Source organism: Anabrus simplex, chromosome 1 (assembly GCF_040414725.1).
Source record: "Anabrus simplex isolate iqAnaSimp1 chromosome 1, ASM4041472v1, whole genome shotgun sequence".
Lineage (NCBI taxonomy): Eukaryota > Metazoa > Arthropoda > Insecta > Orthoptera > Tettigoniidae > Anabrus > Anabrus simplex.
This window is the reverse complement of record NC_090265.1, coordinates 1,026,109,842-1,026,123,074: the sequence shown is the minus strand read 5'-3', so window position 1 is coordinate 1,026,123,074 and position 13,233 is coordinate 1,026,109,842. Positions and strand designations below refer to the sequence as shown.

General features: G+C 35.4%; 1 protein-coding gene across 1 annotated transcript in view; it reads left to right on the top strand.

The window, feature by feature from the left end:
• LOC136857914 (uncharacterized) overlaps positions 1–13,233 on the top strand; it is a 175,974-nt gene that overhangs the window by 87,876 nt on the left and 74,865 nt on the right. Inside the window, exons 18-21 of the mRNA XM_068225176.1 lie at positions 1,940–1,990; positions 2,475–2,531; positions 7,770–7,820; positions 9,897–9,953. Coding sequence (XP_068081277.1) covers positions 1,940–1,990; positions 2,475–2,531; positions 7,770–7,820; positions 9,897–9,953 — 216 coding nt within the window. The remainder of the gene's footprint in view (positions 1–1,939; positions 1,991–2,474; positions 2,532–7,769; positions 7,821–9,896; positions 9,954–13,233) is intronic.

Genomic DNA, 13,233 nt, shown 5'->3' with positions numbered 1-13,233 from the left:
AGCAGAAAATTTATCTTCTCTAGCTCTTCTTTTCACTTTTTTTTTTTTTTTTTTTTGCAATTATACCAGTAATATCTGGAACAACGGATCGGGTGATAGCAATTCTGACAGCGTTCTTTAAATTCCAATGAAGTCCTCGCACGCAATCCAGTTTTCGTACAAGTCAAAGCAGGAAAAAGGAAAACTTTGACGTTTGCATGTGGAACCAAGCGTGGAAATAAGCTGATTGTCGATGCAGCTTAGGAAAATCTTCCTTTGACAAAGCCTTTGTACTGAGAAATAGATCTTTTTGATGATCACGTAATTATTGTTCCACCGATTAAGCATTAGGCTTTGTCGTCACGACCGAGAAAGAAAATACGAAAGTTGCCAGTTCGCTTGAAGATGACATTCGGGATTGTTTGCTTCTTTCCAAACAGGTTGCTCCATGCTTATGTTGTTGTCTTGCGCGTATCTATTTCACTGATAAACAAGCCTTCTACCACCGAACGTTTCGTCGCTCTCAGCACAATACACCATCCGAGTCAAGCCAAGTTGAGCCGAGTCCGTCCGATGCACAGTGCACGGAGCCCTTGCGCTCGGTTTGCACGCCTGAGATTTTGGGCTTTTGAGAGGCCTTGTTTTAAGTAATAATATTACTTTCATGTTCGCCCTAGTTTTTCAGTGAGTTAGAAGCATAAGTAATTTTCAGAACTACAGTAGTGCAGAAATAGATCCATTGATATTTTAAGAAAATTTATTCTGAACTAACTTGTATTAAAGGATACATGTGAAATTAATAATCCAACTGCATTTCCTTGTTTCGACGTTAAGTTTAATTTGAATTTGAATTTTGAATTTATTGATCATGATTTACATGCCACTGAGGCTGAAAAGCCCCTTTATGTAGCGTCTTCTTATAATACAATACAGAAGAGAGAAAGGGAGAGAGCATTAACTCTTTGAAGAATTATGATGTTGGCTAGAAAGTGTGAGATCAACAAGAAAAGAATTAAAAAACGCATATCTTGCAAACATAAGAGTGGCGGTTTGGGGGCAAAATGATATTTGGGTGTTTGAATAACTCTAAAACAGAGAACAGTACATCGAAGTGGAGTGAATTGTAAACTAGATGTATTACAATTTTCCTCAATCCACGCATGCAAGATGTTCTCTTTACGGAGGAGGAGATATTCAGCACAAATTTATACTTTGCCGCGTACTGAGCTAAAACTATTGCAATTTTTACCTTTTTGTCAACTAACATATGACTTGTATTGGAATCGCAAGGAGAATATGCTTTCTTCTATCTAAGCTAAACTAATCTGTAAAAGACAAAACGTGTCCCTAATCCATATCAGGGTTTTCAAAATAACTTATTCTATTTTTTTAAGGATAATACAGCTTAGAATGTTAATATCAGCAGCAATGAATACAGCAATGAATATGCCCATTTCTATAATAATAATAATAATAATAATAATAATAATAATAATAATAATAATAATATTTTCATCTACCTCTGAAATACTGAATTTTTGCCATGAAAATAGGTTAATACTCTAAGCGTTACGACGGTAACTCGTCCCTTTTAAGCACTGTAAAATGCAAACCAGACACACTTGTAATTACTAGTCCCACTACCTTGTGTATGGAAAATGAATGGAATCCGGTTACGGCACTTGCCAGCCAATGTTGTGTGAATGTATGGTAATGAAGGAAAACTGAGTTAGTATCTGAATTCCTATACTTTTCGGAAGTACGTTTTCTCATTTTGTAGAAAGGAAACTATTACTTATCCTGGTGTGGATGCAATAGTAGTTTAGTACTGACCAGGTAGTCAACGATGTGGCACTGGATTAGGACAGAAGTGGTGCTGCAGGTAAGTGTTATAAATCAATTTTGGACTTTAAAAGGAACAGGTGTAATGTTACGTTTGTTATTTTTGTTGTTTTCACAGATTACGAAAGTGGTAGTACACGTGCGACGCAACCAACAGATGAAACATCAGGTAAGTAATTCATATTATAGTTTACATGAACGTTTGTTGGTTAAATTTAGTTTAAACAACGCTATAATTTTTCCCACATTTCCCTACGATTGTTTGTTCCCGTTCCCAAGAAAGGAACATGGTGTTCACATCCATTACTTTCAAGGTGCCAGCCAATATTTGAATTTGCTGATAGATTTTTATGGCCAAGAACTGCATCCTCTTAGTTGTAGTACCAACATCTTTATATTGGTGATGCTGCAATCCTTATTATGTTCCTTCCGATTATGAAACAAGCAGTGACGGTGCCGACAAGAGCTAATTCACAGGAGAAGCAGCAATACAACAGTACTAAAGATAATCATACACATGAAAGAAGAATTAGCTGTTGGATGGAAGTTAATAGTAGATTATAAACAGAGTTTTGTGCATTTTAATACATAGATATTAAGACTATATGGTCTGGCATTTTCCTACTGACGTCTTGTACAATATATTGTTTCAGATTACAGAACGACCGATTACACCACCCAAACTTCTGAAGATGAATATGAAACTACAAGTAAGCTAACACACTTATTAAACACGACATAAATATGAGTCAGCTTTTATGAACGATTGGTGCAGATTTTTCTTACTTACCGTATAAGGAAGTATGTTTCGTCTTGAACTACAATGAAATTGGTCACTGTGTTTCTTCATACTATATTAAAGATCATGGCACATTTTCCGTTCATTATTTCTCTAGATATTCTTTATTGGCAGCACTCTCTCTCTACGTTGCCTTTATGCCTAAAAACAAAGAATTCAACTGAGAAAGTCATTTATATTGGAATATTGTGTTAGAACCCTTGGTCCTGTAAAATTGTGACTGGATCAAATCTTTCTGGATTTTGAGTACCATTGCAATTAGTATGCATGAAAGTGATTTTTCTTAATGCTGGGATTTTAGTCACATGAAAAGGACGATCTTTTAATATCACGGACTATCTGTGTATTTTAGAAATGAAGTTCACTTGACATTAAATGATTACACCAGATTCTGTTGCTACCCTTTTTAATCTACACTACCGTTTGTAAGTTTTCCCTGACTGCTCAAGGGAGACGAGATAAGGAAACATTATCATATCCGTGGTTGTTGAGGTAGTAAACCGAAATACCGCTTCTCCTATTTCGTCTACGAATGAGGAAAGTACTTCGCTGTACTTTCTGTTCCAAAACTTGGAAGGTATTAGTTCAAAGAGGATTTACATCAGTGAGAGTAAATACAATAAAATACTAATATCATTGAAATTCAAGTAAGATGTCACTTCCGTTAACGTTTACTTTCTGGTAGCAGTATCCGAGATGTTTTCACAAACAGGCTTTTGTGGTTTAATGGTAGTGTTACTGGTTTTACGTCGCACCGAATCAGGCATGTTATAATGGTGACTACGGTGACGTTTCATATTAAACTCTAGCCTTTCATTATTCTTCATTTCCTACTATCCATAATGCGCTATGTCTGTAAATTCCTGTTCTTCATTCAATATTCATACTATTGATGATGATTCCTCGTCATATCCTTCAACAGCTACAGTCAATTACTTGTTGTCGATATCTCTTCTGTACCATTTAAAATTTTCTATGCCATTCTGCTTACACCCATGGTGCTATTGTACCAAGCCGTCAACCAGTAACAAGATGTAGGAAATCAGCTGTTCATGAATGACGATTCGTAATCGAGCTCCCTTATTCGCAAATATTGAGCTGGATATCTCCGTCACAATGTGATTACGAAATTAGCCGGTTTCTTTTTGTAATATAACACTTAAACGTGGCCAATGTCGCTACATCTTCCATTTGAATACACATATTTTAAAACTCATTAATTCGATCCCTAATGCAATGAAATATTCTAGTGTCTGCCCAACCACCTTCTATGAATACGAGATAGTATAAGATATTCAAAGTTCCCTACTGCTTCTAGGAACTCAGTCAAGCTCACAAAGTATCGCCGTAATGGAGCGGACTTGACTTGTCAATCCCGGGCGCGTAACTGTGGGAGAGAACCTGCCTACTTCAGCAAGCAATGTCTAGCATGAGGTACACGTCACAAGTGAAGACCGTGACGCGTTAAGCGCACTGAGTTTTAAACAAAATCTGAACATGATTTTAAATTTACCTCGTTCAAATGACGTTGTACAAGTACGGCTCACGCTGTATACGGAAAATAATATGTTATTCACTACCGACAACCCAGATATCTACGACTGTCTAAGACTGAATATGGCTTCAATATACATATAACGAAATTCATTTTCTCCTGCAATTATCCAAGTAATTGAAGCAGAGAAACTTCAGTCGTCCAATGAGAACTATGAGAGACATATATTATGAAGAATTATTATGCTGATAAACTGTCTTTCCCAGGTCATTGTTGAGATTAACATCTATATTACTTTCAAAATATTGCTAGTAATAATTCTGAAACAAAGATCTGAACCACGAGGTTTCACATCAAAATCCTCAAATATACTTATTAGTAGAAATATGAACTAAACTTGTGGTGGTATTCCATGGGAGTAAGAATGATTATGGAATATTGAGTTTGTGGCATTTCATCAATTTATTATTTAATGGCTTCGATCACCGTTAAATATCCCAAACTGCACCAGAGTTACGAAGTATGACGTTATGACATTGTTTTCAGTAATAACAATCTACATATATAAAATAAGAGTTTTGTCTGTACATTGCTCTAAATTTAAAAAGGATGGTATTTCTGTGTCGGTCATGTCCATAGTAACATTGAAATGCATTTTTTAATTTTCGGTAATTTCTGTCTGTCTGTCTGTCTGTCTGTCTATCTGTCTATCTGTCTGCCTGTCTGCATGTATGTATGTATGTATGTATGTAGGTACACGCATCACGAGAAAACGGCTGAAGAGAATTTAATAAAAATCTGTATGTAGAGTCCGGGAATAAGTCACTACGATCTAGGCGATAAATAATCCTTTTCACGCTGAGAGAAATGGTAGTTTAGGGGAAGGCCTAAAATTTAATTCTCAAATGTTTATGTTATTAGTAGTCCTATCTTAATTAAAATAGGTATGCGAAGTCGGCGAATAAGTCGCTACAATCTACGCCATAAATAATCTTATTCACGCTGAGAGAAATGGTAGTTTAGGTGAAGGCCTAAAATTTAATTCTCAAATATTTGTTATTAGCTGTCCCATCGTAAATAAAATTAGTATGCAACGTCGGGGAATAAGTCGCTACAATCTAGGCCATAAATAACTTCATTCACGTTGAGCAAAATGGTAGCTTAGGGGAAGGCCAAAATTTAATTCTCGATTATTTGTGTTATTAGTGGTCTTATTGACAATTACTATATAAATAAATTTACATACCGTAGTATTAAATATCCGATCATTTATGGCATATATTTTCACCGTACCGGCTATGATAACGGAGATATTCATGAATATGAATTTTTGTTGCTAAGATCATATCAGCGCCGTCACGAGAAAATGGGTAAACAGAATTTAATGAAAATCGGTATGTAAAGTCGGGGAATAAGGAACTACAGTCTACGCTGTAATTAATTTTATAAGACGGCCTTATATAAATAGTCGAAAGAAAACTGAACGTGAAGGCCTACAATACAGAAAGCTCATAACATTGATCAACAATAGCATTACATTGACAATTGTTTGTTGTGATTTGCTTTATGTCTCTATTGCCATTCATCTTCCGATAGATGGGTTTCTGCTGTTTAACGCGTTTTTTTTTTCTCTACGTCGCGTTGACACAGATAGGACTCATGGCGACGATGGGATACGATTGATTGGTTGAGCAGTGTGCATATTTAACGGAATAATGGCACAGAAGTGTTCACGCCTGTCTGAGGTCTTGTCATTGCAGCGCTGGAACTTTGGACTATTATATAGGCACCGTAGTACTGTTCGTGGGAAGGAAGCAGCCCCTACGGTATTTACGTTACAGCCCCAGCATTTTCCTGGTGTGAATATTGGATACCACGGAAAACCATCTTCAGGGCTGTCGACAGTGGAGTTCGAACCCACTACCTGCCGGATCCAAGCTCACAGCTATGGGCCCCTAACCTCACAGCCAACTCACCCGGTCGTACCGAGTATAACAGCCTGCCTGAAAATTTGAGGGAAGTAGCTGGGGTGTTAGATAAATTTCTGATACTACTGATACGTAACAAACTGGTTCATCTTAGCGTTAGAGCTATTCTATTCCTTATCTGAGGCACTGATTGGTTGAGCAGTGTGCATATTTAACTGAATAATGGCAGAGAAGTGTTCACGGCTGTCTGCGGTCTGGTCATTGCAGCACTGGAACTTTGGACTATTAGATAGGCACCGTAGTACTGTGCGTTAAAAGTGAGAAAATGTGCGGTTTGTTAATTTGATCGAGTATTTTATATAACATTGCTTTTAACCACTACATTCCCTCTGACGACTTCAGGTAGGAAAACCACAAAGACAGTCTTTCTGAGAATCCCGTAGCGAAGCACGGGTATATCAGCTAGTATTCTACAGATTTTTCCGAGTCATACAGTGTGTTAGAAGCATAAACAATTTTCAACTACAGTAGTGCAGAAATATACCCATTAATATTTCAATCAGTTTATGCTGAATTAATTTGTATTAAGGGGTACATATAAAATTAATAAGTAAATCAACGATGTGTCCTTGGTTTGATGTTAAGAGTGAGAGGGAAATAATTAACACCTCGAATAATTAAAATGTTGGCTAGCAAATGTGAGGTCAACAAGGAGATATATAAAAAAAAAACAGCACGTCTTGCAAATCTAAGAGTGTCGAATTGGGAGCAAAATTATATCAGGGTGTTTGAATAACTCTGAAAGAGAGAACACGTAAATCGAATTGGAATGAACTGTAACCTTGACTGGATCCCAATTTTCCTCAATCCATGCACGTAAGTTATTCTGTTTACGAAGGAGGAAATATTCAGCACTAATTTTATACTTTGCTGTGTGATGAGGTACAAATACTGCAAATTCGACTTTTTTGAACTAACACATGACTTAGTTATAAATGTAGATAAAGATCGTAAGAAGAATATGCTTTCTTCTATCGAAGTTAAACCAATCTGTAAAGTAAACTAAAAACGTGTCCCTAATCAATATTAGGGATTTTAAAATTAATTCCTTAAATATTTTAAAGATAACATAATTTATAATATTAATACCAGCAGCAATGAATAATTACTTTTTAAATAATAATACTACTACTACTACTACTAATAATAATAATAATAATATTAATAATAATAATAATAATAATAATAATAATAATAAAATAATAATAATAAAAATTCATCACACTCTGAAATAGTGAATTTTGCCATGGAAATAGGTTAGTATTCTAAGCATTACGACGGTAACTCGTCTCTTGTAAGCACTCTAAAATGCCAACCAAGCACACTTGTAATTATTAGTCCCATACCTTGTGTATGGAAAATGAATAGAAACCGGTCACGTCAAATGCCAATGATGTGTGAATGTCTGGTAATGAAAGCAAAATGAGTTACTACCTACATTCCTATACTTTTAGGAAGTACACTTTATCTTTTTGTAGAAAAGAAATTATTACTTATTCTGGGGTTGATGCAGCAGTAGGTGAGTACTGAGGAGATAGCCAACGAAGTAGCGCTGGATTAGGACACTTTGTCCCTGAAGTGGTGCTGCAGGAAAGCGTTATAATTCAATTTTGGACTTTAAAACGAACAGTTGTAATGCTTTGCTTATAATTTTTGTTTTTTACAGACTACGAAGGTGGTGATACGGATGCGACTCAACCAACCGATGAGACACAACGTAAGTAATTCATATTATATTTTACATGAAAGTTTATTGGTTAAATTTAGTTTAAATAACGCCACCAATTTCCTACATTTCCCTATCACCCTTTGTCTGCTTTTCTGGGAAAGGAACAGGGTGTTCACGCTTATTGGTCTTATGGTGCCACCCAAATTTGATTTTCCTGATAGGTATTCATGGACAAGAACAGCATCCCCTAGGTCAAAGTATCAATATTTATATATTCGTCATGCTGTAATCCTTATTATATTGGTTACGAACATAAATAAGCAGTGACGGTACTGATAAGAGCTAATCCATAAGAGATGCATCATTACAAAAGTAATCAAGATCATCACACACATTAAGGAAAGTTGTTTATAACTTGCTTAGTCAACGGTATCGCACTTCACGTTTTATTATATGATCCTATTATTATAAATGCTAAAAATAAGGAACATTACTAGTGAAGGAACTGTCAGAAGTAGACGAAACGGAGAAAGGATCCACATCTACGGAGGTTTGGTTTGTCCTCTTGGGTAGATCCTTCAATAGAGTTAACTTCGCAGTGGATGACTGTGACATACCTTCTTATCAGCCGTTACAATGCGCCAAGTCTTATAACAACCTATATTCTTGAACTTCACTCTCCAACAGGTCACCGTTAAATCTCCATTAAGTGGCTGGAATGGTTCATTGTGCAACGAGCAACGCAAGTCGGTGATTAATGGCACTATATTAACATCTTGGATTAAATTGTGCTACTGCTTAGGTGAATGGATTGCAGGATATGTACCGGCATCAGGCTTACTGCGATACGCAGTGTCGTGCAGGGAAGTGCTATCGGTTTGGACACTATATTACCGCTCGGTCAAGTCAGTTCTACCACTAAACTTTAACATCATTCTTAGGTCGGTCAAATTTCCATACCCTCCAGCCATCATTTGGGGCATTAATTAGTACGAAGAGGCCACAGCTCATTAGTCAGTGGCAACATTTTCTTTTTTTTCTTTTTTTTTTTTTGCTAGGGGCTTTACGTCGTACCGACACAGATAGGTCTTATGGCGACGATGGGATAGGAAAGGCCTAGGAGTTGGAAGGAAGCGTCCGTGGCCTTAATTAAGGTACAGCCCCAGCATTTGCCTGGTGTGAAAATGGGAAACCACGGAAAACCATTTTCAGGGCTGCCGATAGTGGGATTCGATCCTACTATCTCCCGGATGCAAGCTCACAGCCGCGCGCCTCTACGCGCACGGCCAACTCGCCCGGTCATTTTTTTTTTGCATGAATATTATACAGTAGGTGTCTCCTGACTTTCTATATCGCCTTATTTATCACCGAGAAGAGATATTCGGGACACGCTAAAACGGTACGTCCAGCTATAACATCGCCTACCAGTAAATATTGATAAAAATTTTGATGCCATTCCATTCCTCTGAGGGCCAATGACGACAAATGTTAGACCCCTTTAATCAAACATCATCATTATCACCATCATCAACCATTTCTCGGTTCGTTCAGCCAGAACTGGCGGAATATAATAAATATCATATTCATTACAATAATATTTCAAGAATAAAATAAATAATTAAGGATCAATTAGTGAGTCATTTGAGACATTGAAATACTACCAATTATTGAGAATTGTTCAAAGTATACACCCTGAGAGATGAAGCACATTAAGCAGTTAATTTTAGATTTTCTGATTTTAGTGATCAATATTTTAGTTTATTGTCGAATGATGCTCACTTATAGGGACAAACACCACAGTGTTACACTTTATAATGCAGTATAGGTTGTATGTTATTACTCTGGAGTAACTAAACCACTCAGTCTACATCGGAAAATACGTTAAGTAACACTTATTATGTAACATTAAGAAACTGAGCAAAATAACTCTTATTACCAACCAACTTATATAAATGCATAATAATAGACTGATTGTGTTACGGATTGGAAACTGTAAGTGTTCGCTTTGGGATGGAAGTTAATCGTAGATTATAAAGAGAGTTTTGTGCATTTTAATCCATAGATAATAAGACTATATAGCCTGGAATTTTTCCCACTCACATCTTGTACAACACATTGTTTCAGATTACAGAACAACCGATGGCACCACCCAAACTTCTGAAGATGAATATGAAACTACAAGTAAGCTAACACACTTATTAAACACGACATAAATATTAGCAAGCTTTTATGAACGAATGCTGCAGGGGTTTCTAACTTACCTTATATAGCAAAAGGTTTCGTCTTGCAGTACAATGAAATTTTTCATTGTTTTTCTTCGTACTATGTACTAAATGATGACAGATTTTCCCTTAATTATTCCTCTTGTTACTCTTTATTAACAGCGCTCTATCCCTACGTTGCCAATATGACTAGAAACAAAGGATACAACTCACAAAGTCAAACATTTTGGAATATTGTATTAGAACATTCGATCACATAGAATTGTAATTAGAACAAATCTTTCGGAATTTTGAGTATCATTCCAGTTTGGGACGTGAAGGTGGGTTTTTTTCATAGTGCTGGGATTTTAGACACATGAAAAGATCGATAGTTTAATATGACGGACTGTCCTAGTATGTTAGAACTGAAGTTCACTTGACATTAAATGATAACAGCAGATTCTGCTCGAAATGATGGAAGTATTACATGTCATGAAACGAAAAGTATAATTTTGATTCAACAACATTCCAAGTATAAGATAATTGTGACATTTCGCATGAAGGAAGATTTGCGTCTGATTCATTAATATGGAAAAGAACTTTCGGAGGTTGGATTTTCCACGATCAAATATGAATGACAGTCAAAACAGCGGTGTTTATATTTATTAGAATAATATTTCAAGAATAAAATAAATAATTACGGATCAATTAGAGAATCAATTAATTAATGCGATTTATTGGGTCACTGAAATTTAAAAAACGTGAAAGACGCATACGAGATAAAATAATTAAAATCTAAAGTGACTCGGGAAACGATATAGTATAACAGGAACGGTATACCATATATTGAGGAATGGGATGCCATAATTATAGAAATCATGAATGAATTCATATGTTCCAAGTATCAAGCTGTCAAATTAGTAAACACGGAAGTTGAAGAAAAGACCACTTGATGTAAGGAAGGGCAATACATAACAATACAAATTAATGTAATGAGTAATACATAGTACAAATTAATATAATGAAGTTTATTGTCAAGCAAGAAGAGAAATTAATGTTTCTGAGAAAGAAGTTGGAGTTGAGCAAACCGGAATATATTTAGGATAGAAAAATATCGAGGAGGAAGTAATTACCGTATTCTAGAGACTGTTGTATGTGAAATTACCAATGTATGGGCATTAGGGAATTATAGTTCAGAAAATGGACTGAAGTGTCTGTTAATCGCGGAGTTAATGAAAATTATCGTATGCATATTTCATGCTGTAAGCTAGTTAAGATGTGTATACATAGTAATATGTGTGGAATAATAGTTTCTAAGTTGTTTCAGGTAAATTATGATGACATATAAATGGGATCCATGAATGTGGGAGAAGTCTCGCACTAAGATAATGTAGAGAGTTTGATTATATGTTTACCCGATAAGACCATAATGAGAAGCGAATAGACATTGATACAGTCGGGACAATAAATTTACTCTTATGTGAATTACGTAGATATTGGAATATTTCCTCTTTAATATTTAAAATTAACCAATTAATATTCATTATTTAATATCAGATCAGGTAATATGCTTAGATTAGAAATACGTTTTCAACTTATGTACAGGTGATATTTATGTTATCGTCGACTCACAGCAGTTTCAGTATGAATGAACATGATTGTTAATAACATGTAATGACGTGTAAAAGGTACGTAATTTAGGTTCGTGCAGAATACTATGATGTGTTAAGTCCGATATGAATCTGATGCCAGTATGAGGATAGAGTCATCCTAAGATCACTATGTAGTAGGAATATTATGTTAACAGGGCTGTGGATTATTCAAAAGCAGTAAGTGTAAAGGATTTCACGAAGTATATCCAAGAATGTTATAGGAATATATAATAGCATAAAGGGAAGAAAGTCACTGAGATTATAAGCTTCAAGCAGGTTGAGGTAATAACATGTTTCTTTGAGTGATATAAATGAAATCAGTGTAGGAAAGATATTTCCATATGATGTCAAGGCAATTACTATTAGGATGTATAGTTAAATATGTGAGAATAATATATATAGTTGAAGTATTGTTATAAGCGATCGTGGAAATGTGCCTGAAAGGAATATTATCGCTTAGAGGAAAGTAGTCTACATTGCAAAATATGAAAAGAGGCTGTGGAGTGTTATAAATATGTAATTCAGACGTTCTTGAAGAAGTAACTACCTAGTTCTGAGTATCACACAAAATAGTAAGATAATCAATAATTTTATGAATACGTGTCGTCTGTAAACATAATCAGACTTATACTCGTTGGCTGAACGGTCAGCGTACTGCCCTTCGGTTCAGAGGGTCACGGGTTCGATTCCCGGCCGGGTCGAGGATTTTAACCGTAATTGGTTAATTCCAATGGCACGGGGGCTGGGTGTATGTGTTGTCTTCATCATCATTTCCTCCTCACAACGACGCGCAGGTCGCCTACGGGAGTCAAATAGAAAGACCTGCACCTGGCGAGCCGAACACGTCCTGGGATATCCCGGCATTAAAAGCCATACGACATTTCATTTCATCGGACTTATAAAGTTCATTCCAGAGGAAATTTGCAAAAAAAAATTTCTAGGTAGAGTATTATACTGGTAACTCAGCAGTGGTAGTTAGTTTTCTTCTTTCAGTGTTTTGCTTTAAGTAGTACCGTGATTTCGTGTCAACGTGTTGAGATTTGTTTTAATTGGGGAAATACTCAAATGATAATATATTACTATGTAACAATCATTGGGTAAAGAATTTATCGACTTTTTGTTTCATATTTCTTTGTGATTGATGCTGATGATCAGCTAATTATACCACTTTAACTTTCTACGTTGATTATAGTAATTAATTATGTTGGATGAAGATAGTATTCCAATAAGGGTAAATTCGTATTGGTTATTTAATTATCGTTGGACTATGAATTGAATTGAATTGAATTTATTGATAATGATGATATACATGCCACTGAGGCTGAAAATCCCACAAAAATAACACAATACAAGTTTATGAATATTCTAACTATATTTTATAATATTAAAATATTAAATTAAACATTAAACTTAAAAATTAAAATACAGATACCAATTCCAATAAAATTAAAACATAAATCATATATGAAGTAATAAAGTATATCATTCGATTTTTTATTATTTTAGGCTACAAGAATCTTAGGAATAAAAAAACAGAAACAATTGTCTTAGAAATATACATATTTCTTATTATTAGACACAAGAATGCCTGATCTCAGCCCCTTGCAT